Below are 26,976 nucleotides of genomic sequence, written 5' to 3' on the forward strand. Positions count from 1 at the left end.
AGCAGGGGAATGCACCCCCGTTCGGGTACGACCACCCTCATCCCCCACAGGTGGACACCTTCTTTGACACTCATTTTCGGCAGCTTAGAGGTGTAGGCCCTCAGCGTGTCTGGTATTGCCCCATGTCGGGCCCCGTATTGGACCATATGTTGGACCCTCGACAATTCGGGGTCGGTCTGGGTCCATTCTCGGATATGAGCTGCCATTACTGGCAAAATGTCCGTGAAATAGAAGTTGGCTGCCGCCTTCCCGGCTGCGGCGGAAGCTGGTGGCTTTGTGGATATGGGCAGGCAGCTCAGTGTGTCCACGTGCGGAATTCTTGTGCCTGGGTGATGTTCTGACTTATACGCGTAGGCAGACACAAGCAGGGCCCACCGTTGAACCCGGGCAAATGCTGTTGGTGGAATCACCAAATCTTCCTTGAATAACCCCAGCAGGTCAGTATATACCGTGAATGTCTGCCCATAAACATAGTCATGAAATTTCCTCCCCTCGAACACAACTGCCAAGCCTTCCTTTTCTACCTGGGCATAGTTTCGCTTGGCACCCGCCAGCGTGTGGGATGCAAAAGCTACAGGTTGCTCCGTGCTGTCGGGCATGCGGTATATCAGAACTTCTGTTTGGTTCTCCATGTGTTCCTCCTGTTGTGGTGATGACAGCATCATCCAAGTAGACGGCCACCCTTGGTAACCCTTGCAAGATATTCTCCATAACCCTCTGAACTAATGCACAATCTGAGGAAACTTCGAATGGCAACCGCATATACTCATACAGTCCCCGATGAGTATTGATTGTCATGTATTTCTGGGAACTTGGCTCGAGCCCCAACTGCAAGTACCCGCGGCTCATGTCCAGCTTAGTGAACATTTTTCCGCCGCTGAGCTGGACGTAGAGATCCTTGATCCGAGGGATCGGGTAACGGTAAAAGTGGGATACCCGGTTTACGGTTATTTTATAGTCCCACAGGGCCAGACCGACTATCTGGCTTCAACATGGGGATGACAGGCGCGGCCCAATCAGCATAGTGGACAGAACGAATAATCCCCAGCTGCTCTAAACAGTCCAATTCCCGTCCAGCTTAACGCAAAGTGGATACAGCACAGGGCGGGCGCGGAAATACCGAGGCTTGGCGTTCTCCTCCACATTGATCGAGACCATAGCTCCTTTAATGGTCCTGAGGCCTTCGGCAAAAACTAAAGGGAACTTGGACAGCACTCCAACCGGCCCAGGGAGGTGCACCTGACACATGAGTTGCCAATCCAAATGTTGGTGTCGCAGCTAATCGCAAACCAATTGGCTGGGCCCGTTGCTGTGGACTACCACCAATGTTAGGCATGCGGACTGGTCTCCGTATGCCACGGGCATGTGGGCGGTGCTGTCGAGTGCTCAGGGCTCCCCAGTATACGTGGCCAGTCGGGCCCCCATGTCACGAAGCTCTACCGGCTGAAGGCCTGTCCAGATGGCGGTAAATGTGCGAAGACTGACAACCGAAACTGCTGCTCCCGTGTCTGGTTCCATCTCGGCAGGTGTATCTTGGCTTTGATGCTCATGGATGAGCATCGAAGACAAGAAAGGAGATACAGCCCCTCCTTCCTGCCCACTAGCAGCCTGTACAATTAAAGCTGCCAGGCTGTCTGCCTTGCTTCTGCCTTCCCCTTTTGCACACCTAATGGCAGAGGTGAATTGAGGCCCTTATGAGGCCATGAAATGTCCACTTAAGGGGCTCAATAGGCCCAAGTACAGGCAGCCTGCCTGACAGTTTACCTGCTTCCCGTAACATGGGTGACAGGTTGGGGATGGGCGGGAGGGAAGCTGGCAGGCCAGCCGTTTTATTTTCTGAGGCCCCCAACCCCCACTTCAGACATGCCAGCAGGAAATGATCAAACCTCACCCCCTGATTTCAAATGTACCACTTCAGAATGCTGCCAAATGGCAGCCAGGACATTTCTCATAAGAAAGGGAAAAGAAGCCCCTGGGACTGATGCGCTAACAATTGCACACAGAAACACGAAACGGTACAAAAGAGGCTTTATTACCGTGAGGTGTTATTCCCTCAACTGCAGCTGTAGAATGGCAGCTCAGGAGAGCTTATGAATATTTATACTGCTCCCTGTGGGCGGAGCTAGCCGGCAGGGGCTTACCAGCAAACCTGTAATAGCAGGTACTATTGTACATCCCCTAATAGAGGCTCACACATATATATACAGTGGTGGATCACCACATTCACCCCCTGTTAAGAATGAGTCCGGCTGGGGTGACGTGAAACTATAATACATAAGCAGTGATTTATTTACGGGTGGGGGTGGGGGGGAATCAGGTGTCCATCGTGCAACCCGGTGCCCGTCATAGATTGAGTCTGACCGGCGGTCTGACGGTGCGTTGAGAGCGACGCAGCAGTGGTGGCAACGTCTGCACAGGTGGTGTTGGTGTCGACGGCATTGGTGATGGCGGTGTTGGTGCTGGCCAGTGGCTGGACGACTCCGGGAGCGAGCCGAAATCTACCATGTCCTCTAGTGTGGTCAAGGGAACGAGGGATGGACCTGGTGGGGCTGACGTTGGGGGCGCCGGGGGAAAAGGAGGGTGGCGCGTGGGTGAGGAGTTGTGTGGGCGTGGGATCAGCACCCGAGGGATCCAGGTCCCTAAGTGAGACTGTATCCTGACGGCCGTCGGGGAACTCCACGTAGGCATACTGGGGGTTCGCGTTAAGCAGGCGTACCCTGTCCACCAGAGGGTCCGCCTTGTGGAGTCTGACATGCCGACGAAGTAGGACGGGCCCTGGAGCTGCGAGCCACGTCGGGAGCGACACCCCAGATGTAGACTTCCTAGGGAAGGTAAAAACACGTTCATGGGGTGTTTTGTTAGTCGCGGTGCACAGCAGTGACCGAATGGAGTGGAGTGCATCAGGAAGGACCTGCTGCCAGCGAGCGGCTGGGCGGTTCCTGGACCGTAGGGCCGGTTGGACGGCCCTCCATACCGTCCCGTTCTCCCTCTCTACCTGCCCGTTTCCCCGGGGGTTGTAGCTGGCCATCCTGCTGGAGGCGATACCCCTGCTGAGCAGGAACTGATGTAGCTCATCGCTCATGAATGAGGATCCCCTGTCACTGTGGATGTAGTCGGGGAAACCGAACAGAGCGAATATGGAATCGAGGGCCTTGATGACGGTGGCAGACGTCATATCCGGGCATGGGATGGTGAAGGGGAACCTAGAGAATTCATCGACCACACTAAGGATGTAGGTGTTGCGGTCGGTGGAGGGGAGGGGCCCTTTGAAATCCACGCTGAGGCATTCAAAGGGGCGGGACGCTTTCACCAGGCGCGCACGGTCTGGCCGGTAGAAGTGCGGCTTGCACTCAGCACAGACCTGGCAGTCTCTGGTGACTGTCCGTACTTCCTCGACGGAGTAGGGCAGATTGCGGGCTTTGATTAGGTGGTACAACCGAGTGACTCCCGAATGGCAAAGGCTCTCGTGCAAGGCATGGAGCTGGTTCACTTCTGCGCTGGCACATGTACCTCGGGAGAGGGCGTCTGGGGGCTCGTTGATCTTGCCGGGGCGATACAAGATCTCGTAATTATAGCTGGAGAGCTCGATCCTCCACCGCAAGATTTTGGTGTTTTTGATCTTGCCCCGCCGCGTGTTGTTGAACATGAAGGCTACCGACCTACTGGTCAGTGAGTAGGGTGAACCTCCTGCCGGCCAGGTAATGCCTCCAGTGCCGCACCGCCTCAACGATAGCCTGGGCCTCCTTTTCAACAGAGGAATGTCGAATTTCGGAGGCATGGAGGGTGCGGGAAAAGAATGCCACGGGTCAGCCTGCCTGGTTTAGAGCAGCAAGGGCGATATCTGAAGCATCGCTCTCTACTTGGAAGGGCAGTGTCTCATCTACTGCGTGCATACCGGCCTTGGCTATGTCAGAGCGAATACGAGCGAAGGCCTGTTGTGCCTCGGCCGTGAGGGGAAATTGTGTGGACTGGATCAGTGGGCGGGCCTTGTCCGTGTATTGTGGGACCCACTGGGCGTAGTAAGAAAAGAACCCTAGGCATCGTTTGAGAGCATTGGGGCAGTGGGGGAGGGGAAGCTCCATGAGGGGGCGCATGCGGTTGGGATCGGGCCCCAGTAGTCCGTTTTGGACTACGTAGCCGAGGATGGCTAAGCGGTCTGTGCTGAATACGCACTTCTCCTTGTTATAAGTGAGATTGAGGAGAGATGCGGTGTGGAGAAATTTGGCAAGGTTGGCGTCATGGTCCTGCTGGTCGTGGCCGCAGATGGTGACATTATTTAAGTACAGAAACGTGGCCTGCAGTCTGTACCGGTCAACCATTCGGTCCATTTCTCGTTGAAAGACCGAGACCCCGTTAGTGACGCCGAAGGGAACCCTAAGGAATTGATAGAGGCGACCGTCCGCTTCGAAGGCAGTGTAGGGACGGTCAGATTTACGAATGGGGAGCTGGTGGTAGGCGGATTTCAGCTCAATTGTTGAGAAGACCCGGAACTGTGCAATCTGATTGACCATATCAGATATGCGTGGGAGGGGGTACGCGTCAAGCTGCGTGTACCGGTTGATGGCCTGGTTGTAGTCCACGACCATACTGTGTTTCTCCCCAGTTTTAACCACCACCACTTGGGCTCTCCAGGGACTGTTGCTGGCCTCGATAATACCCTCCCGAAGCAGCTGCTGGACTTCGGATCTGATGAAGGTCTTGTCCTGGGTGCTGTACCGTCTGCTCCTGGTGGCGACGGGTTTGCAATCTGCAGTCAGATTGGCAAAGAGGGAGGGAGGGTCAACCTTGAGGGTCGTGAGGCCGCAAATGGTGAGTGGGGGTAGGGGTCCGCCGAATTTGAGGGTGAGGCTCTGGAGGTTACATTGGAAGTCCAGGCCCAGTAGAAGTGTCGCACAGAGGTTGGGGAGCACGTACAGGCGGAAAATGCTGAATTCCACGCCTTGTATGATGAGTTTGACCAGACAGAAGCCCCGGATCGGGACAGAGTGGGATCCGGACGCCAGGGAGATCCGCTGGTTGGTGGGATGGACCGCGAGGGATCAGCGCCTTGATGGCGGCGCCAATGCAGCACACGCTGTGGGGGCAGGGCCAGATGGCGGCGACCACGGAGCACACGTTGCGGGGGCGGGGCAAGATGGCGGCGCCCACTGATCGCACATTGCGGGGGTGGGGCAATATGGCGGCGCCCACTGAGTGCACGTGGAGTCAGGGGAGGAAGATGGCGGTGCCCACGGTGTGCACGTGGCCCCGGGAGCTGCGGACGGCGGGACCCTTTGCGAGATCGGCTGGGGAGAGGGGGAGAGGTCGGGCGCGATAGAGGCAACAGTGCGGGCCTGACACACCGCTGCAAAGTGGCCTTTCCTGCCACAAGATTTGCAGGTCATGGTGCGGGCCGGGCAGCGCTGGCGGGGGTGCTTCTGCTGGCAGCAGAAGTAGCAGCGGGGACCCCCAGGGTGCGCGGTGTGGCGAGTAGCGCAGGCATACTGCGTGGGAACGGCCCCAGTCGGGGGGTCAGTTGCGGGGCCCACGAGGGGTAGGATGGGTGGGCGGGGTAGGATGGATCGCACGTTATGGGAAGCGGCCGTCATAGACAGCGTTAAAGTCTTTGTCGCCGTTAGATCGAGCGCGGCCCCTTCCAGCAGTCGTTGCCGGATGGGGTCCGATGCAATACCCGTCATAAAGGCATCTCGCATGAGGAGATTCGAATGTTCCGTAGCCGAGACGGCCTAGCACTCGCAGTCCTGTACTAGAGGGATAAGGGGCCGCCAGAAGTCCTCAATCGACTCACCCGGTTGCTGGACACGAGTGGAGAGTACGTGCCTTGCAAACAGAGTGTTCGTCGACTGGACATAATTTTCTTTGAGCAGTTCCATAGCACGGGCGTGGGTCGGCGCGTCCTGTATCAGCGGGAACACGCTGGAGCTCAACCTTGAGTAAAGTAGTTGCACTTTCTGAGCTTCCGAAGGTGAAGGGTCCGCTGATGTAGGCCTTGAAGACAGCCAGCCAGTGGTTAAAGTCTTTCCTGGCGATTGCGGATCCAGCTGCAGGCGGTGAGGTTTAATTCTGATGTCCATGATGTGGGAAATCTCACGGTAATAAATTGATGCGCTAACAATTGCACACAGAAACACGAAAAGGTACAAAAGAGGCTTTATTACCGTGAGATGTTATTCCCTCAACTGCAGCTGTAGAATGGCAGCTCAGGAGAGCTTATGAATATTTATACTGCTCCCTGTGGGCGGAGCTAGCTGGCAGGGGCTTACCAGAAAACCTGTAATAGCAGGTACTATTGTACATCCCCTAATAGAGGCACACACATATATATACAGTGGTGGATCACCACAGACTGTTAATTTTGTTGGAAACTCTGTACTCTGAACGCATGAGTAACATATTACTCGACTCACTATTTTAACAGCAGCGTTAAGCTATTTAAAGTGAATGAATGTTTACTGTTAACTCATGCCATTAATCCCATGAATTCATAACAATAATGTTATCATGTGGCCGTCTGCCCATGCTCTACCTAAACATATGAACCACAATTATTCAGAGACAGCCATCCTGCTGAGGAACTGGAATTTTGTATGTGCACGAGAGCAAGAATTGGTGTCGCTGTTGGCAGCAGCTCTTGCCCTGGGTGAGCAGAATGATGCCAAGTGGTGGAATCATGCTGCACATTGCGGTGGTCAGATTCCACAAGGGCTCTCAGGTTAATTTAGGGGTGAGCTTGGAGGTGTGAAGTAAGCGAGGGAAAGGCCTGGATCATAAGATTAGGTGGAGGGATGGAGGTTTATGTTGTGCCCATCCGGAAGAACAAATTCAAGGAAATTCGGGCAGCACGGTAGCATGGTGGTTAGCATAAATGCTTCACAGCTCCAGGGTCCCAGGTTCGATTCCCGGCTGGGTCACTGTCTGTGCGGAGTCTGCACGGCCTCCCCGTGTGTGCGTGGGTTTCCTCCGGGTGCTCCGGTTTCCTCCCACAGTCCAAAGATGTGTGGGTTAGGTGGATTGGCCATGCTAAATTGCCCGTAGTGTCCTAAAAAAAGTAAGGTTAAGGGGGGGTTCTTGGGTTACGGGTATAGGGTGGATACGTGGGTTTGAGTAGGGTGATCATTGCTCGGCACAACATCGAGGGCCGAAGGGCCTGTTCTGTGCTGTACTGTTCTATGGAAGGAGCTGCTTTTGCCAACGTAATTATTATCCATTGCCTCCCATGTGTTTTCTGGTTTTCCTCTTTCCTTTGACCTTATGAAAGGTACCTACGGACAAGAAAATCAAACACATCGTGTGTGCAATTGCCATGGTGATGTGCAGGATGGTTCGGTATGTTTGGCTTTGCCTCATCTGACTGAAAGGTCATGACTGCCATTGTAATTATTGGTAAAATGTGTTTTCTTTTCAGCTTCATAAAGAATTTCACTGTAAAAACAATTAACCTGATATCAAAAGTGGAGCCAAGGAAGGAGGTTTTCCGGTGTTCTGTGGTTGCTGCTGTGTATGGAGGTTTAGGATCATTGTCATTCCAGTACTTATCCTTCTCGAGAGCTGGTAAGTTCTGATGCATTTCATCAACAGCCAGGAGAGAAACCTAGAAGGAAAATTCAGAATATATAGGATCTCAACCCCGCTGAAAAGTTAAACCTTTACAATTACGTAATAACAATAATGACCCTTTATTGTCATAAGTATGAAGCTACTGTGAAAAGCCCCTCCTAATCAATAACTCACATTACTGAATAAGCAAGATTTCTCTGAGTACAGTGAGCTATCCCTACAGCGCTGAATAAACACAAATTCCGCACTGTTACATGTTAAACTAATTTTTAACCCGCTGAATAAGCATAAACTGTGTGTAGTTGTTAACAAGGGTCTGGTTTACTGTTTATTCAGCAACGTAAAGGTTAAGCCCCATGCAAATGTTCTCAGTTCCTTGTTATTCTGCCTGAGCCTCGCACTCTTCTTGCATTAGAAATACTGTCATCAAATTGGGAGAATCCAGACAGCTGTGGAAAATATATGACCCATAAAGTGATGTGATAATCACAGCTGCCTTTAACGCTATGCTCCGTTTTTGATGCAACTCCTCTCGGGAGGCTCAGACTCCAGTCCCAGCAGGTGGAGATAGAGTTCCCATGACAAGGGACGAAGGTTTGCACCACCTTTGGAGGCGAACGTCTGAACAGTTTAACTCATCAGAGAATAAAGTCATATTCGCCTGATCTAATATAAAAAGCCCATCAGCCTTGATACCTGGAAGTTTAAGAGGCCAACAATCTTGATAAAGGCAGAAAGCCCCACCAACTTCCAGTGCTGGTGCCTGAACCTCCTTGGATCCATTCATTGGCACTTAAGGATACATCAGCCCAACAAGTTGGAAGCTAAAGCTACTTTAGCTGAATGCTAGAATCGCATTCACACAGCTGAAGGTCCTATCAGCTCAACTCGGTGGAGTTCAAACTTCCATCAGTTGAACTAGTAAGATATTAATGTCCATTGGCCCCACTAAACCATGAACCATGCTGAACAGTTTATCACATATCTAACCTTGTGATTAACGTAGGTTTGAACTATTCCCTTGTGGCTGTTTATGCCATTCCAATTTTCTGTGAGGCTTTAATATTTGTAAATGGTGTATTACCTATTATAATTGGCAATCACTCTCGTATAGTTAACTGCTCACAAATAGAATCCAGCCAAAGTATCAACTGACTGATTTTCCTGAAAATTGCGCTGTTATTCTGATGTGATAGTGGTAGTTGGTAATCCCCCAGTGTCTCTGCGACAGTTTGTTGATTACCTGGAAATTTCTGTCAATGAGCCAGTTTGCCTCAAAGTCATCGTCATCTTCACCAAAAGGGTTAATCAGCTGCTCGGCTACCTGTGTAGTTTCAAACAATTGGGTTAACAATAAGAATGGCCCGTCGGGTTAATTTTTTTCCCTTCCTTTTCCTTGTTAAGTGAATGTACACAGAAATAAGACTTGCTATGTTTTCAATTTCTTTCCTCCTTTCCCAAAGATGTGGGTTCTTGATGGTGTTGACTATCTTATCGATGTGGCCAATCTTCATGCCCGAGCCAAAGCAGCAAGTTTCAGCAGGCTGTTCATACAGGGCACAGCCAATCGTGTCTCATCCTGACATCTACATACATACCCTTTCTACAGAGGTCAGCTGGTAGAAACCAGGACCGTGAGCATTTGCTGATATTAATTTGAATTGGCACAGTGGCTAATTGTAGCAGTTGTACTATCACTCCAGCAGAGATGAACTAACTCAGTACAAACCAGCGATCATGAGACCTTGTGGTTTGTAGGGCTGAGATATTCACCTGTTTCTATGTAATGTTTTTTCTATAGCTGATCAATACTCACAACCCGTGTCTGTCGGAGCAGATCACAGGGAGAAGTTTTACACAAATTTTTAAAAAGTGTAGGAGGGGTAAGGGTGTTGATTTATTGGAATTCTTTCCCTGCTTTATTTTTTTTCCTTTTACCCCAAAGACACAACTTGAGGTACCAATCACCTCAGGTACCTTCATGTGCCTGTCTGATGAAAGACTTTTAGCATGACAACCAACAGAACCAGGCCTGATACTGTCCTTCATCTGTTGTCTAGATGCATGTTTATTCCAGCGCAAGTCACAAGATGCTGGTAACCCTGCCTGAATTTTGTTTCTTCTTTTGTCTTGAGCACTCTGCTGTTCTAGATGAGATTATCTAAATTAGCACAGGGCAGATTTTGAGCCTGAGGCCTGCCTGTATGAATCAGTCCAACATTGGGCAGTGCTTTTGCCAATTAGCCTCCTGGGGGGCAGGGGCTTCATAACAGGACTTCTGGGAAGGGAACTCCTCTCATGAAATCCTCCCAAGATTACACACTTGTGATTTAAAAAAAAAAATTATGTCTTGTTTGAGTCATTACCTTAAGCCAACCAGCGTAAAAGAAAAACTGCAACAGGGTGAAGGCGGGGATGTAGAGGTCGAGCTCATGGCCTGCGTAACCCTGACTGGGATCGAGAAACTGCCGACCAATTAGGCAGGCCAGAAAGAAACTGTAAACGGCAATGGTGACGACCTGGCAAATAACAGACAGTGAGACCGATGCGAGTCAGACCACATCATTACAGTTAGAATCAGACACCAAATGTATCTCGATTTACACTGTCTTCCTTTTAGTTTATGAGTCAATCATAAAATTACTGAATTACATATTGTACGATTGTTTGTGATGCTGCCACAAGAATGGCACATCATTCTTTCACAAACTAAAAATAGTGTAACAAATCTATTGTTTTGGCTAAGAACAGAATCAGTCTGCCCTACTGAAAAGTCTGACTGTTTTACTGAAAAGGGTCTCTGAAGCAGTCTTTGCTGTTGGTAACACTGATAATTGGATGATGTGTAGTCAGCATGTTGGGAATCATGTTTGTCTTAAACATGACCTTGGTGCTATGTAAAAACTTGCTCAGTTTGATTTGGGCCTATCCTTAGTTAAGCCTGTGTAGGTGTCTAACTTTGTGATAAACCATTAAAAAGCAAATGCAATGTCCTATAATCAGGATAACTTCCACTTCTTCAATATAGTTGTTTATCTCTCCAGGGGGAAGGAGGGTGCTGTGGCTGGCATTCAAATCTGAGCTACAAATCACTTGAAGGAACAGCAGGAAGCATTTTGCCCTCTTGCGAGATGTGAGTAATTCCTATCCCTGAAACAGAGCAATGAACTTGCCCGATCTGTTAGCCTCGATTATTGTTCTCTTCTAGGTGTATTGAAGATGTATCTGCCCAGTGTAGCACTGAACTATACACATGAAATAGGCCGAGGACCCAGGTTCGATCCCGGCCCCAGGTCACTGTCTGTGTGGAGTTTGCACATTCTCCCCATGTCTGAGTGGGTCTCACCCCCACAACCCAAACAATGTGCAGGGTAGGTGAATTGGCCATGCTAAATTGCCCCTTAATTGGAAAAAAGAATTGGGTACTCTAAATTTATAAAAGAAATGATGCACATGAAATAGTGATTCTTACCTGTGTGTAAACGAGTGGGACACTGATCCAGTCGTAACTGTACAGCGCCTCGCACTGGCTGCGCAGGTTATTCACCTCCTGCAGAATCAAAACAGTTAAATGTACTCTGGACCTTTCCCCACTTCTTAATGTCCTCAATTTCCAAAAGCAGTGCGTTGCACCATACAAAGTTCCTTTCTTCTCATCTTCCAGCCTGGTTTGATGTTCGAGTAATCAACTTATGTTATTTCCTGTCCCATGACTGGAGTTCACCTTCTGTGATTATCTCCTCCCACTGCAAACTACTAAAGCTCCTTTAAGATCTCCTCTGGAACTGAAATCTGGTTCCTGGTAATGGCCACGGAGCTTGAAACGTGAGGTTAGGAGCCCGTGATTCAATTGCATGGCCCATAACACTGCCATGAAAGAGATGCAGACAATCATAAATTGTAATTGTGTTATTGTACCTTCATCTGCATCTAACTTTTGTGTGTGTGATAGTTTGTGTGAGTTAAGTGATGAGATATAGTAGAGGGGAAAAAATAACATAGTCAAGACTTTTGAATCAAAAACCAAAAGGGACTACAGCAGTAAGCGTTGTGAGTGCGAACGATAGAAAATAAGCTGGTTCCCTCCAATGTGAAGGCATTTAGGCAAGAGGTGGACTGACGAAAATTAGCAGCCCTAAATATAGAGTAATTAATAGCCATAGCTAAGCAGGTTGAGCTTACTATAAACTACAGAGATCTGAGCTGCTAAAGAGGTTGGTTGAGCATCTCTGCCTCCCTTCAGATTTGGAACAGATAGAATATACGGAACGTGAAACAGACCAGGCTACTTTAGCCAAAATCTACCTTGAATGGCACAGGCTAGAGTTAGAGAGCACACTTCAGTGTCCTTGTTGCGCTCGAATGAGAGCGTAACAAGGCTGATAAATAGCAGGAGAGGCCAAAAACGAGAGACGCACCAGGCGCCAAACTGTCTGTGATACAACCAGCCTGCTCTGGTAGGCGAAGTCGGGATCCTGCCGTAGCATGACGAGAAGCAAATAATCACCACTTGAGCCCTATTTCCGTACAATTAACGGGAGCCACCCCATATCCAATGGCCTCCCGTGATCCAGCTGCCTCCCCAGCAAGTGGTCACACTGGTGCCGATTAGTACTCCTTTTTAAAAACATGAATCTGGCAGAAAGGCTTCTCTTGGGAGCCGAGGAGGTGAGTAGCCATCTTTGCCTACAGGCATTGAGTCCGGGGGCACTGGGCTTCCCACCTCTATGCTTGGAGGGGGGTGTAGGGCAATGAGATTGGGGTGGGGGGGGGGGGGGCTCCCTTGGTTGGGCTGGTCCACCATGGGAAGGGGGTGGGAGTTGTGGGGAGGGGGGAGGAGGGTGTGCTCTGCTGGAAGGGTAACCGCGTGTGGCTCATCTATGCCTACCCCTGGATCATGTGTACCCGTTCCAGGGACAACCTTTATCCCTGCCAGTCTGCCCCACCGACCACCCATAACCCCCACTGATTATTGGGGGTGGGGCACTTGGCCAGGTGTGCGTGGGCAGGGCATTGGGGGAGGGGGTGGAGATCTATGGGGGAATGGAGGTAGGAGCCACTGCTGTTTGTCAGTCTCACACCCTCTCTCAATTCCTTCCAGATATTGAACGGTATGGATGAAATTTTGGACCCTGCAGAACTAGTCCTAGTGTTGCTGCTGCTAGGCTGGGCGGCCGGGTGCCAGAGATGGCGAGAGCAGCAGCATCGACAGAGGCTTGAGGTGGTGGCCCATGTGCCGGGCCCTGCCCCACACCCTGAGGACCCGGCCGTCCATTAGGACAGGATGAGACGCAGAGGGGGAGGTCTGCGACTTCCCAGGGTGTACAAGCATCACTGGCCATTGGAGAAGGTTATGGACAGAGTGTGCCCCAGTAGGCTCCTCAACAAGGAGACGGTGCAGCACCTGTGTCATGTCTTTGCAGGCTTGGCACCACGTTGAGGAGGAGGACACCCACTCCCGGTGGCCATCAGGTTCACTGCAGCCATGAACTTTTACGCCTCAGGATCATTCCAGGGCTCGAGCCGGGAGCTGTGCGGCATCTCTCAGGCCACAGCCCACAGGTGCATCCGACAGGACACAGGTGCCCTGTTTGCCCGGGCAGCAAATTATATAAACTTTGACATGGACCAAGCACAACATGATGCACCATCACCAGGATGCCTCATGTCTGGGGCCAATAGACTGCATGCATGTTGCCTTGTGCTCATCGGGCCATCTGGGAGTGCCCTACATTAACAGGAAGGTGTTCCACTCTCTGTATATCCAGCTCATGTACGACCACCACATGCAGATCATGCACGTGTGTGCACGCTTTCCAGGGACTGTGCACGACAGCTACATCCTGGGGCAGTCAGACACCCCAGCCTCGAGGACAACCTCAGGATGTCCGACCGGCTCTTGGGGGATAAGGGGTACCTGTTGAGGATCTGGCTAATGATGCCAGTACGGAGGCCGGAGACCGATGTAGAGACCCGATACAACGAGGCCCATGTGGCGACTCGGGCTGCCATTGAGCGGTGCATCGGACTCCTCAAAATGCGGTTCCGCTCTGGTGGTGCCCTGGAGGTCGGCCCGCATAGCGGAAGAAAGTGACAAGAGGCGTTGTTGTGGTGAAGAGTTTTTAATGTTTCACAAGTGTCCAACACTTCCCACTCTCCCAATGGTGCCACCTCACTCTCTCCAACCCCCCGCCACCCCCCGGGAAACTCGCGGCAGGTCCCGCTTGCTACCACACTTAGAAACTGTTTGGAAGAATTGTGGCCAGAGTTTCAGGCAAGGGAGGCCAAAAGGAAAGGGAAGAGAAAGAGCACCCCTGAAGGAAATGGAGACCAGGGAATTCCAATCGAGATAGCAGGAGCATGTTTTCCAGCTCAAAAAAGCTGGAGGGAGAGTTACAGGCGTAGAAATATTGGGAAGTGAGACAGATTGTGGCAGCTAGAGATAATCTGACTTTAGCTGGTGGTAATCAGCTCAGAGACACATTCTGATTTTCTGAAGCATTCCTCATTTTATCCCCAAGTTTGAAGAGGAGGACAACTTTTGAGAAAGTAGGCCAGCAGAGTTTTGTGAAACTCCAGATATAAAGTCAGTTAGTACTAAAGGCCAATTAAGTTTATTCCATGCTCCCTGCCAAGATTTCTGGCAGTTACGATCTGACAAAGGCTACTATTCTCAGTGCTTATGAACTCTTACTGGATGCATACCGCCAATATTTTGGAACTCTCTTAAAAAGCCCACACCAACTTTCCTGGTGTTTGAGAGAACTAAACAGCTGGCAATTGATGGGTGCGTCCCAGCTCTAAAGATTGACTGCACCCACAAAAGATTCAGAGATATATTACTGCTAGAGGAGTTTAAGAATGGCTCCTAAACGGCTTTAAAATAGTAGGAGCAAAGGGCTTCCAAAGTCAGAAATACAGCTATCATGGCTGATGACCATGACTTAACCCATTAACCTATAAACCAAAACAAATTTGGATCAAGGAGAGATAAGAAACATAGAAAATAGGTGCAGGTGTAGGCCATTTGGCCCTTCGAATCTGCACCATCATTCAATATGATCAGGGCTGATCATGCAAATTCAGTATCTCACTCCCGCTTTCTTTCCATACCCCTTGATCCCTTTAGCCACAAGGGCCACGTCCAGCTCCCTCTTGAATATATCCAGTGAACTGGTCCCAACAACTTTCTGTGGTAGAGAATTCCACAAGTTCACAACTCTCTGAGAGAAGAAGTTCTTCCTCATCTCAGTCCTGAATGGCTTATCCCTTATTCTTCGGCTGTGACCCCCTAGTTCTGCAAGTCCCCAACATCGAGAATATTCTTCCTGCATCTAGCCTGTCCAGTCCCATCAGGATTTTATATGTTTCTATGAGATCCCCTCTCAATATTCTAACCTCCGGTGAGTACAAGCCCAGTTGATCCAGTCTTTCTTCATATGTCAGTCCTGCCATCCAGGGAATTAATCTGGTGAACCTTCACTGGACACCCTCAATGGAAAGAATGTCCTTCCTCAAACTAGGAGACCAAAACTGCATACAATACTTAAGGTGTGGCCTCACCAAGGCCCTGTATAATTGCAGCAAGACATCCCGACTCACATACTCAAATCCTCTCGCTATAAAGGCCAGCATGCTATGATTGATTGATTTGATTTATTGTCACATGCACCGAAGTACAGTGAAAAGTATTTTTCTGCAGCCAAGGGAATGTACACAGTACGTACATAGTAGACAAAGAGAATAATCAACAAAGAACATTGACAAATGGAACATCGACAAACAGTGATTGGTTACAGTGCAGAACAAGGGGCCAAACAAAGCAAATACATAAGCAAGAGCAGCATACGACATCATGAATAGTGTTCTTACAGGGAACAGATCAGTCCGAGGGGGAGTCGTTGAGGAGTCTTGTAGCTGTGGGGAAGCTGTTCCTATGTCTGGATGTGCGGGCCATTAGCTTTCCTCACCACCTGCTGTATCTGCATGCCAGCTTTCAGCGACTGTTCCACCATGACACCCAGGTCTTGTGGACTTCCCCTTTTCCTAAACTGCCACCATTCAGAACATCTGCCTTCCTGTTTTTGTAGCCAAAGTGCCAAACCTCACATTTACCCATATTGTATTGCATTTGCCAAATATTTTCCCACTCAGCCAGCCTGTCCAAGTCACCATGCAGCCTCTTTGCAACCTCCGCACAGCGTACATTGTCACCAAGCTTAGTGTAGTCTGCAAATATGGAGATATTGCATGTAATTCCTTTGTCAAAATCATTAATGTATATTGAGAACAGCTGGGGTCCCAGCACTGAACCCTGTAGTACCCCACAAGTCACTGCCTGCCACTCTAAAAAGGACCCATTTATTCCCACTCTCTGCTTCCTGTCTGCCAAGCAGTTCTCTATCCATATCAATACATTACTCTCAATACCATGAGCTTTAATTTTGATCTCTAATCTCTTGTGTGGAACCTTGGCAAGAGCCTTTTGAAAGTCCCGATACACAACATCCATTGGTTCATCTTGTCCACTCTACTGGTCAGATCCTCAAAAGATTCCAGAAGATTTGTCAAGCATGATTTCCCTTCAGTGAGTCCATGCTGACTTGGACCAACCCTGTCCCCGCTTTCCAAATGCTCAGTTATTTCATCCTTAATAATTGACTCCAGCATTTTCCCCACCACCGATGTCAGATTAACTGGTCTAAAATTCCCTGTTTTCTCTCGCCCTCCTTTTTTTAAAAGGTGGGGTGACGTTAACTCCCTCCAATCCATTGGAACTCTTCCAGAGTCTACAGAATGCTGGAGAATGATCACCAATGCGTCCACTATTTCTAGGGCCACTTCCTTAAGTACTCTAGGATGCAGAGCATCAGGCCTGGGGACCTATTGGGCTTTAATCCCATCAATTTCCCCAATAAATTTCCTGACTAATAAGGATTTCCTTCAGTTCCTCCTTCATGCTAGACCCTCTGAACCCTAGTATTTCTGAAAGGTTATTTGAGTCCTCTTTAGTGAAGACAGTTCCAAAGTAATTGTTCAACTGGTCTGCCATCTTTGTTGCCCATTATGAATTCATCTGATTCTAATTCTAAGGGACCTACATTTGTCTTCACCAGTCTTTTTCTCTTCACATATCTATGGAAGCTTTTGCAGTCCGTTTTAATCTTTTCTGTAAGCTTACTCTTGTATTCTATTTTCCCCTTCCGAATTAAACCCTTTATCCTCCTCTGCTGAATTTGAAATTTCTCCCAGGCCTCAGGCTTGCTGCTTTTTCTGGCCATTTTTATGCCTCCTCTTTGGCATTAATACTATCCCTAATTTTCCTTGTTAGCCATGGTTGAGCCACCTTCCCCGTTTTACTCTTGCACCGGACAGGGATGTACAATTGTTGAAGTTCATCCATGTGATCTTTAAATGTCTGCCACTGCCTATCCACCATCAACCCTTAAGTATCCTTTGCCAGCTTGCCCCAGGCAACGCACATCTCATACCATCAAATTTAGCTTTCTTTAAGCTCAGGACCCTAGTCTTAACTGTCACTTTCCATCTTAATGAAGAATTCTACCATATTATGGTCACTATTCCCTGAAGGATCTTGCACCACAACGTTGCTAATTAATCCTCTCTCATTGCACAATACCAAGTCTAGGATGGTCTGCTCTCTAGTTGGTTCCTTGACATATTGGTCGAGAAAACCATCCCTTATACATTCCAGGAAATTCTCCTCCATCGCATTGCTACCAGTTTGATTAGCCCAATCAATATGCAGATTGAAGTCACCCATATTAACTACTGTACCCTTAATGCACGCATCTCTAATTTCCTGTTTGATGTCATCCCCAACCTCACAACTACTGTTTGGTGGTTTGTACACCAATTCCACTAACAGTTTTTGCCCTTTGGTGTTCCGCAGCTCCACCCATACAAATTCCACATCATCCAGGCTAATATTCTTCCTTACTATTGTGTTAATCTCTTTAATCAGCATTGCTATCCACCTCCCTTTCCTTTCCTTCTATCTTTTCTGAATATCGAATACCCATGGATGTTGAGCTCCCATCATTGGCCACCCTGGATCCAGGTCTCCGTGATCCCAATTACATCACACCCGTTAATAATTGTCAGCGCAGTTAATTCATCAACCTTATTACAAATGCTCCTCGCATTGAGACACAGAGTCTTCAGGCTTATTTTTTGACATTTATTGCCCTTTTAGAATTCTGATGTAATGTGGTCCTTTTTGATTTTTGTCTTTGGTTTCTCTGCCTTCCACGTTTCCCTTTACCGCCTTTTGTTTCTGTCCCCACCTTACTTCCCTCTGACTTCCTGCATTGGTTCCCACCCCCCTGCCATATTAGTTTAAACCATATTAAGGAGATTGATGGAACAGAAGTAAATTCCAGAGGAAAAAAGAGGAGGCAAGACCAGTAGATTAATCCCAACTTTAACAGGAGCAAATTAAAACAGCAGGAAGACACCCTGCCTGCTTCCAGTGCCGCAAGCCTGAGATGGTAAAAGTAAACCAAGCCCAGACTCAAATGGAATGGGGCAGGACAAAATACCTACCAAGCAGATTCAATTGTAATGTTCAATGGAATTGGGATATGTACTTTACAAGGAAAGGAAATCACAGGGTTATGAGGAGAGAACAGGATGGGACTAATTGAAGAGCCTTTTCATAGAGGCAGGCAAGATGGGCCAAATGGTGTAGTTTGGTGCGATAATATTCTATGATGCATGCTTAAAGGGGAAGTGATTTACTTTGCCTCACAATCTCCAAGAAAAAAAATAACACTTTCAAAGTTACAGGGTGTTTTAAACCACTGCTTGTAGTGAAGGTTGCTGAGTGGCCACCCAAAAGCAGGGCACACTCCTCTGTGCTAGTAAAAGGGCTTACTGGCACGTGTCGTAAACATTCACCTGCAAGGCAAGTGGATCACGGATGTAGTGATGGTCTGGTTATTACGAGTTGCCCTTGGGGGGTTAGACTTATTGTTGGGAAATGATTTGGTGAATTAACAGGTACTGTACCGAGAGGGTCAAATACAGTCCACAGAAACTGGGGAAACAGAAGGGGACCAGAAACATTTTGTTCAGCTGCAGAGAGTTGAAGAAGTCCCTAATATCCTACAGGAGGTGATAGAGCCAATAAAGATTCAATAAATAGAATGAAAGCCAAAGGACTTTCCAGAGTCCAGCAATGGGCTTAGTGAGGTTAAAAAGCATCGAGAAGAAAACCTTAAAAGCTAAACAAGCCAACACCAGGTCAGTAGGGTTTAAAGAAACCAAGTCAAGGCCCGTAGAATTTAAAAGGAATGAATGGCTAAAGCAGTGGCTTAGTTCGGTCTTTCAGGATTTAAATAGAGACAGAGAAAGTTCCCAACCAGCAGGCAGATAGTGAAGGGGCCACCTCACCCAGTTGAAGACCCACAAGGCAGTGTAGCAGAAACTGGCCACCACCTGCGAGCAGTAGTTTTTTTAAATTTTAAAGTGCCCAATTTTTTTTCCAATTAAGGGGCAATTCAGTGTGGCCAATCCGCCTAACCTGCACATCTTTGGGTTGTGGGGGTGAAACCCACGCGAACATGGGGAGAATGTGCAAACTCCACACGGACAGTGACCTGGAGCCAGGATCGAACCCGGGTCCTCAGTGCTATGAGGCAGCAGTGCTAACCACTACACCATCGTGCCACCTCGCCTGTGAGCAGTAGTGTCCCAAAGGACACGGAGCAGATTGGGGACCAACCCAGTCCCAAAGGGGAAGTCTTTGCAGCTTAAGGCGAATTGCACTGAAAGCCACAAGGGAAGTACAGAATTAACACTGTGTGCATCACAGGATCAAATTCAAAACATCCTGAACCCAGCTATCCAATTTCTAAGGCAACTTACAATAAGGTGCTAAGGAAGAACCCAGACACCCCATAAAGATTGAAAAACAACACACCCCACACCATCAACCTAGAAATAAGAATCACCAATGAACCAGAACCGAAATGATCAGACTGAGTTCTGGAAGCAGCCATGAAAGGGTCAATGATCTTGGTAATTTACTTACAACAAGCTTTGAAACAGACTCCAGCCTTGTGAACCCGGATTCCTGACCAAGAGCCACCATGGAGTTTGAACTTCCAACAACTGCTAACAGCATTGAAAATCACTTCTTGTGCAGTGGAGACATGTCATGTTCCAATATATTGTGATCTTTTAATCAATACTTTAAAATTTTGAACACAGACAACTAAAAGAGCCACTAAAAATCGTGTGACATTTTAACATTTTGAGCTCCTTGATTCCTGAGTCTCAAGCAAATAACTAATAAAATATGGACAGTCACAGCCCTATGGGGAATTCACACATCCTTATGTTTAAGGATGAACCAGCAACGAAAGAACTGTAGCATTTCAGCCAGCCCATCTTTCTATTTCACCATGGAAAAAAGAAACAAATGTGTATTGAATAAATGTGAATGGATCCCTCCGGCTTTCCATTGCATTATAATGGTTCCTCATCCAAACTGAACTCTGTGAATTTTAAGGTGTCGATTAACAACACTGGATGTATAATCAAAACACCATCCCTTTTTGGAAAAAGTATTTTGAACTTGCATAAGTCACATAGTGAGGAAGCCATTTTGTTGTCTACTTTTAAAATAACAGCAAGGAACTGTTATGCAGACAGAGTTCCATCAGAAAGTAATTGAACCAGCTGTGAGTCATCTAAACTGCCAAGGTAATAAACGGCAATATATTGAAAGTGGAAGAAGGACTCTGCCATTGTTCCCTCCCCCAACCTTTCCCACTTTGAGCACACTGAAACCTAACCTGGAAATTTGCAATCTACCAGTAATGAAAATGAAAATCGCTTTATTGTCACGAGTAGGCTTCAATGAAGTTACTGTGAAAATCCCCTAGTCGCCACATTCCGGCGCGGCTGGTACGGGAATTGAACCGTGCTGCTGGCCTGCTTAGTCTGCTTTCAAAGCCAGCGATTTAGCTCAGTGAGCTAAACCAGCCCCTGCGCTAATCCCATGCGCTTTAACTTTACTTAGTAATCTGCTATGTGAGACTTTGTCAAAAGCCTTCTGAAAGTTTAAGTGAACCACAACCACGACTTCGCCCTATCAACTCTGCTAGTTACATCCTCAGCTTACTGAGAATCCTCTGCTTTATAAGATCTTTGCTTCAATTAAAGGGAGCACGGTAGCATTGTGGATAGCACAATCGCTTTACAGCTCCAGGGTCCCAGGTTCGATTCCGGCTTGGGTCACTGTCTGTATGGAGTCTGCACATCCTCCCCGTGTCTGCGTGGGTTTCCTCCGGGTGCTCCGGTTTCCTCCCACAGTCCAAAGATGTGCAGGTTAGGTGGATTGGCCACGATAAATTGCCCTTAGTGTTGGGTGGGGTTACTGGGTTATGGGGATAGGGTGGAGGTGTTAACCTTGAGTAGGGTGCTCTTTCCAAGAGCCGGTGCAGACTCGATGGGCTGAATGGCCTCCTTCTGCACTGTAAATTCTAATTCTAATCTAAAGCATCCGCCCATCTAAGGAACTACAGGCCTGCCATGAGAGAGATGGAGACAATCATAAATTGTAATTGTATTCTTTTACTTTCATTTGCATCTAATCTTTGTTTGTGCGTGAGTCAAGTGAGTGAAGATACATTCAGGGCAAGTGTGTGGTAATAAATAATCTTTTTTGAAAATTACAAAAAGCTTGCTGCCGGGATTATTAAATTGGGACAATCACTCTGAGGGTAAGAAAACACAGCGGTTACATGCAAATACTGATCACAGGCAATGATAAATTATGTTCTTGACATTTTTCTTAGAGCACAGAAGGTTTTGGGGAGATTTGATAAAAGTATTTAAAATCAGAGTAAATAAAGGGGACTGGGTTCTCCGCCAGCGGGATGCTCCATTTTGCCGGCAGCCCGAGGTTTTTCCGATGGCGTAGGGCTGCCCCACAATGTGAAACCCCATTGACCAGCCGACGAAACGGAGCATCCCACCGGTGTGCTGAACCAGAAATCTGGCGCTGTGGATCGGAGAATCCAGCCCAGAGAAACTGTTTCCTATTGCCTCAGTAACCAGAGGATACAAATGTAAAGTAGTTGACAAAAGACCCAAAGGCAAAATGTAGGAAAAATATAGGCAACAAGCTCTTCTGACCTGGAATAAATTGTCTGGTGGGAGCAGATTCAATAGTAATTTTCAAAATAGAATTGGAGAAATGCTCAGAAGTAGAACGAATTTGCAGGTCTATGGGGGTGCGGAAGTGGGACGAATTGAATCTCTCTTTCTCTGAGCTAGCAGAGATATGTTAGGCCAAATGGTCCCCTTCTGTGCTGTGCCATTCTCATGATTCTATGATAGTTCCAAAAGCAAATCAACATAAACATACACAACCACAAAATGCTGCCAAGCTATTTGAGCAGCAAAAGAAATTCAGAGTATTTGTGAATGAAGTGTGCACCAGAAAATGGTGACAAAAATTCTAATGTTTAAAGTAGCACATCACAGCCATCATGATGTGCAAATATTTTCACAGTCTAAATGGAGTTTTGAAAGTGTGCTGTGAACCGTGATCGTTGTTTGTAGCATATCCATTCTGTTAACAACATTGCTGTACTCATTGTTGAGGGAGGTTCTTCAACATACATCCTGTCACTACAGAGGCAATGTGTACCTCTGGATCTGATTTTGGTACTAAAAGCATTCGGGAATTTTAAGGATTTTTCCCTCCGTGAACTGATCCAGCAATAAAAAAATCTGTGAATTATTCCTGGAAGCTGGTGAAAACTGATTATAAAGGTGCCTAAAGATAAGACAGTTGGATAGATTGATAAGATAGGTAGATAGATATATTGTGCAGTGTCCAGTGTTTACCGTACGCCATATAGTGGTTGGGAATTTCTTCCTGTGTCTTATTCAAACTTAATGATCTGAGTCAAACTTTAAGGATAAAGTGATGATATGTTTGCCACTTATTGATTTCCACAGAACAGACCAGAAGGATAAGTTAGGATGATAGATTGGATCATATATAAGAATAAGACAGAGTTGGGTTAAAAATATGCTTCTGCTTTACAAACCAGACTTTTGGCAAGTAATTTACATTTTAGAAATTTCTGTATACAGCTCAGTCAAGAACAGACTGAAGACTCTTTTAAAAAAAAAGGATGTTGGTGATCAGGAAACAGAAAAGGAAACTGGAGAAAATGTTTCTCTGGGTCATGCGATGTATACCAGAGGGGCACCGGTGAGAGTCTGGAGGCAGGTTATCGAGTTGAATTCCTACTGCCCAAATGATTGTCAGCAGCTGTTGCTACCAGTGCTATGGTCATGTTTCCACACGCTTGTAAATGAGCAACTCCCTGAATCAGGCATGAGGCTTATTAAAATGTTAATTGAGGTCTAATGATGTATATGGGACCCTGATTGCCATTTTGGATCAGGGTGGGTGAGATACGTTCTTTATTGTGGGACCAGGATGAGCAGTCTGGGTTGCTGATGCTGGAGTTGGTGGGCTGCTATTGAGGGCCTAATCTCCTGCTGCAGCATCCTGACCATCTGGCATAGTGAGGCCTGGCCAGTTGGCTGTTCAGGGTAGTATCCACCCCATGTTCACATTGGAACCCATCATTAAGCCTCCCTAAGTGAATTGGCTATTTTGGTATCAGTGTTAAGCCATGCTCCCACAATCACTGGGAACTGGGTGAGAAGCTGACACTCATTTTATTTGGAGCCTTGAAGCCAATAAACAAAGAAAACTTTCACCCCTTCCGTTGGCGTTTATCTGAGGCCATGCATCAGCGATGGAAGGCCTCTGCACTACAAGTTCCTTTCTTATTTGCATATTAAGTGTTCACTTCTGGTTATTTTTTCCCTTGTTTTCAATTGCTTTTCTGAAACTCAAGCAGCAGAGCCACAAAAAGAAACTTTTGGGGATGCAATTTCACTCGGGGAAAGGCAGGGAAGGGAGACTGCTGAGGCTGAGTTTGAAGGAAGGGCACAGATGCCAAAGCTACCCAACTGAGTGCAGACACTCACTCTGAAGATGTGCGCCAAAGACACATAGTCACTGATTCGTTCTTCCTTCCTCGCTTTCACCGCTAGATTGACGAACCACACACAGGGAACCCAGAACTTGTTGTGAGGAGAATTCAGGCGTTCAAACTTCTTGTGCTCATCTGGAGTCATGAAACCTGGAAGAAAAAGTGACAAAAGAAAGGACGAGAAAGTCACTCTGTGATCTGTGTTTTTTTTACACTGCAATATGTTCTTTATTTTCCAGTTCTCTATGTGAAAAGAGGCATTAATTTTTAATTAAATACTTAATAAAGCAAAAAGTATTTACACATTCATTTTAAACTGTAGTCAATGAAGGATTCATTCTTGTTGATAATTACAAGCACCTTATGAACTCAGGAATTCTATAAATACAGGAGGCACTGCTGCACTTTATCAAAGACAGCAGAAATAACATGGCATTACATGAGCAATATTGCGGAACATTTATTTACAGAACCGTTCTAAAACTGTTCTACATTAAGTAGAATCATTTAGGAACTGTACTGTTTTACGTTTTGTCTAATTAAACTGTTAAACTCTCACTGATTTTTAAAATCCACTACAGGCTTGTTCAAGGCTTTTTATACAACTCATAGGCATAAGAACAGAGGAGTCCAGGGGCTGGGGGCCCCTCCCCTCAAAAAATAAAATCTAGCAGAGGAAAGCCAAGTTGATATACCTTGGGATCCCTAAATTTGTTTGCATCGTTGGCGATTTAACACCAACAAGGTATCCACCATTCATTTTTAAAAATCAAAAATCCCCACACTTTCCTATGCCCATGACAACCACCTAATTTTAAGGACCATCTCAATAGCCCTAATTTTTTTTCTAAATAGTTATATTTGTTAGACATGTTGATGTTAAAAAATAGATAAAACCTTGAAGTACCAAGGGTTTATTGAATAGACGTTTTCAGAACCAAGCACTTGATTGTGCAAAAACTCAAAGGACAGTTCTCATCTGTCTGATGCGATTTGCCATGTGACTGACTTCTGTCAATCATGATTTCTAATTGCCTTCTGATTCTCCTTCAGCTTCTCTTAGCCAAGTGAAGAAAGCGGTGTGATCTATTTTTTAGCTGTTGTACATCACAGCTGGCGCTTTCACCTGACAACCCATATTTTCTCATTTTAACGGGTGCAAATTAAATGCTGGCAAGCACAAAAGCAGAATCCTTGGTTAACAATTCTGTCCAATTATATTCCTCCTTTCCTGGAGGCATATCTAACACTGAAGGCTGGCTGACTTTTAGAGCCTCATCCAAGTGCTCATTACTAATTTGTGAACTGAGATGGTGCGCGTCATCAGAACAACACAGGGACATCGCAATCAAAACACAATCCTGTTCAACACTCACAGAAACACTTTCAACACGGGTCATTGAATAATAACCAGGAGTGGAAATTCCAGCTGAATTTCTTCCTCTATAGCCGAGGGGCACTGAGGACAACAGTGTCTGCAGATCAGTAACTGAGAGTAGACCAGGGAATGAACATGATAGTTTGTTGTCTGTATGACCCAGTACTAATCTGGGTGGACTCTTTTTGCAATCTTTTATGGCAGTAATTAGTGGGTGTTTCTTTTTGCACTTTTATCCACCTCCTTTATCCGCCTGAGCTGCCATTTCTGCAGCTGGGAAAGCAGGTGTCTAGCTGGCTGCTACCAAGGCCTCCTGGTATCAGCCTCTGAGAAGACCAGGACTGATTCCCATCTATAATGTCTCCCTTTCTCTGATTTTCCCTCGCCAACCGTTACCCAGCACTCATTTTGTCTCCCATTCCCCAGATATGAATGGAGCTGTGCCTGGGGGTGGGGCGCTAACCCTGGGCCCTTCCACTGTCTGCCGCCCTGTTTTGTTTACTCACCGGCCTCCACTATGTGCCTCATGGTGGGAAAGCGTTTGTAGACGGCGGTGCTGACTGAGCGGAAGGTGAGGATGGAGGCGAGGTTCGCATACCGCATCAATGTTCTACGCAGCATCCTGCCATACTCATCAGTGCCTTGGACATGACAGGAAACGGTGCACATAAGACGGTCTAGCCATGGCATGCTCTGATACTGACTCCACCAGCGAGACACGACCAGACTCACATAGAAACCTAGGGAGAGAGATCATCACCAGTGAGCAGAAAGGTAGGGTCCAGTGGTACACCTTCTGATGTAAATGTTGTTTGATAGAGTATTAGAGGTGAAGATTCCAAGCAGAAAAGAGGTTAAAGAGAAGTTATTGGTTGCATCGTCAAATGGAGGGAGATAGGTAACAAGTGGGCTTGTAAGAGTATGCTAGTAAAAAGACATAGGGAGCGATTCTCCAAAATGGAGATAAAGTGTTCGCGCCATCGTGAACCCCGTTGCGTTTCACGACGGTGCGAAACCGGCCCGTGGACGACCGATTCTGTCACCCACAAGGGGCCAGCACGGTGCTGGAGCTGTTCACACTGCTCCAGCCTGCCTTCCCGGCGCCAAATGGGCTCCGCGCCAACCCGCGCATGCGCAGTTCGGCTGAACCAACCTGCGCATGCGCGGGGGACTTCTTAAGCGCGCCGGCCCCGACGCAACATGGCGTGGGGATTTAAGGGCTGGCCGCGCAACAAAGTAGGCCCGGGGGGGGGGGGGGGGGGGGGGAAGGCCGGCCTGCCGATCGGTGGGCCCCGATCGCGGGCCAGACCTCATCGGAGGCCCCCCCCCCGCCGCCCCCCCGACCCTTCATGCAGAGTTCCCGCCGGCAGCGACCAAGGTTGAATGGTGGGACTCTGTTGTATCCGCGCGGCCACTCAGCCCATCCGGGCCAGAGAATCGGTGGCCCTGCCTATTACAGCGGCCCGTGGCCGGTGCCGCATCAAACGCGCCGGCGCAAATGGCGTCGATTTTCCGCACCTCGGAGAATCGCGCGTTGGCGTCGGGGCGCGGTTGCGCCGATTCTCCAGCCCGACACAGGTCACGGAGAATCGCCCCCTTAATGATAGTGTTGAAACTAGGGAGGAATGAATTGGGTAGTGCTTGGGCCTACCTTTTGGGGCTGATCTGGGTGACATGCTTTCCAATAGATAGTCAGAGTTGGGAATGGAAATAATGAGGAATATACACAGGTCACATAAGGAACATATGCAGGTCTTTTTATCCTCTTGCATCCAGATAGATGGTGCATACAAAATCCCTCAGAAAGCCGATAATGGCAACAGGGCTTACTTCATTCCTGCCACTTAAAACTGCACTGTTGTCACATGACCATTGGGAAAGGTAAATGCACAAAACAATGTCATTATAGAATAAAACTGCATTGTATTTAAGTATTCATTTATTCTCACACAAGCTTGGAGGCAGATGGGCATTCGGGCATCTCAAATC

General features: G+C 47.6%; 1 protein-coding gene and 1 long non-coding RNA gene across 4 annotated transcripts in view; one reads left to right on the forward strand and one right to left on the reverse strand.

The window, feature by feature from the left end:
* Positions 1–23,925, forward strand: part of LOC119971713 — a 53,351-nt gene extending 29,426 nt beyond the window's left edge. For both annotated transcript variants that reach the window (XR_005461897.1, XR_005461898.1), the window contains exons 3-5: positions 7,406–7,551; positions 10,602–10,690; positions 23,671–23,925. This is a non-coding gene — a long non-coding RNA (uncharacterized LOC119971713). The remainder of the gene's footprint in view (positions 1–7,405; positions 7,552–10,601; positions 10,691–23,670) is intronic.
* LOC119971710 (bestrophin-2-like) overlaps positions 1–26,976 on the reverse strand; it is a 68,397-nt gene that overhangs the window by 6,748 nt on the left and 34,673 nt on the right. For both annotated transcript variants that reach the window (XM_038807635.1, XM_038807636.1), the window contains 6 exons: positions 25,494–25,727; positions 23,605–23,759; positions 11,030–11,107; positions 9,924–10,076; positions 8,801–8,881; positions 7,440–7,591 (listed from right to left, as the gene is read on the reverse strand). In XM_038807635.1, coding sequence (XP_038663563.1) covers positions 7,440–7,591; positions 8,801–8,881; positions 9,924–10,076; positions 11,030–11,107; positions 23,605–23,759; positions 25,494–25,727 — 853 coding nt within the window. The remainder of the gene's footprint in view (positions 1–7,439; positions 7,592–8,800; positions 8,882–9,923; positions 10,077–11,029; positions 11,108–23,604; positions 23,760–25,493; positions 25,728–26,976) is intronic.

The sequence above is a fragment of the Scyliorhinus canicula genome, chromosome 9, assembly GCF_902713615.1.
Source record: "Scyliorhinus canicula chromosome 9, sScyCan1.1, whole genome shotgun sequence".
Taxonomy (NCBI): domain Eukaryota; kingdom Metazoa; phylum Chordata; class Chondrichthyes; order Carcharhiniformes; family Scyliorhinidae; genus Scyliorhinus; species Scyliorhinus canicula.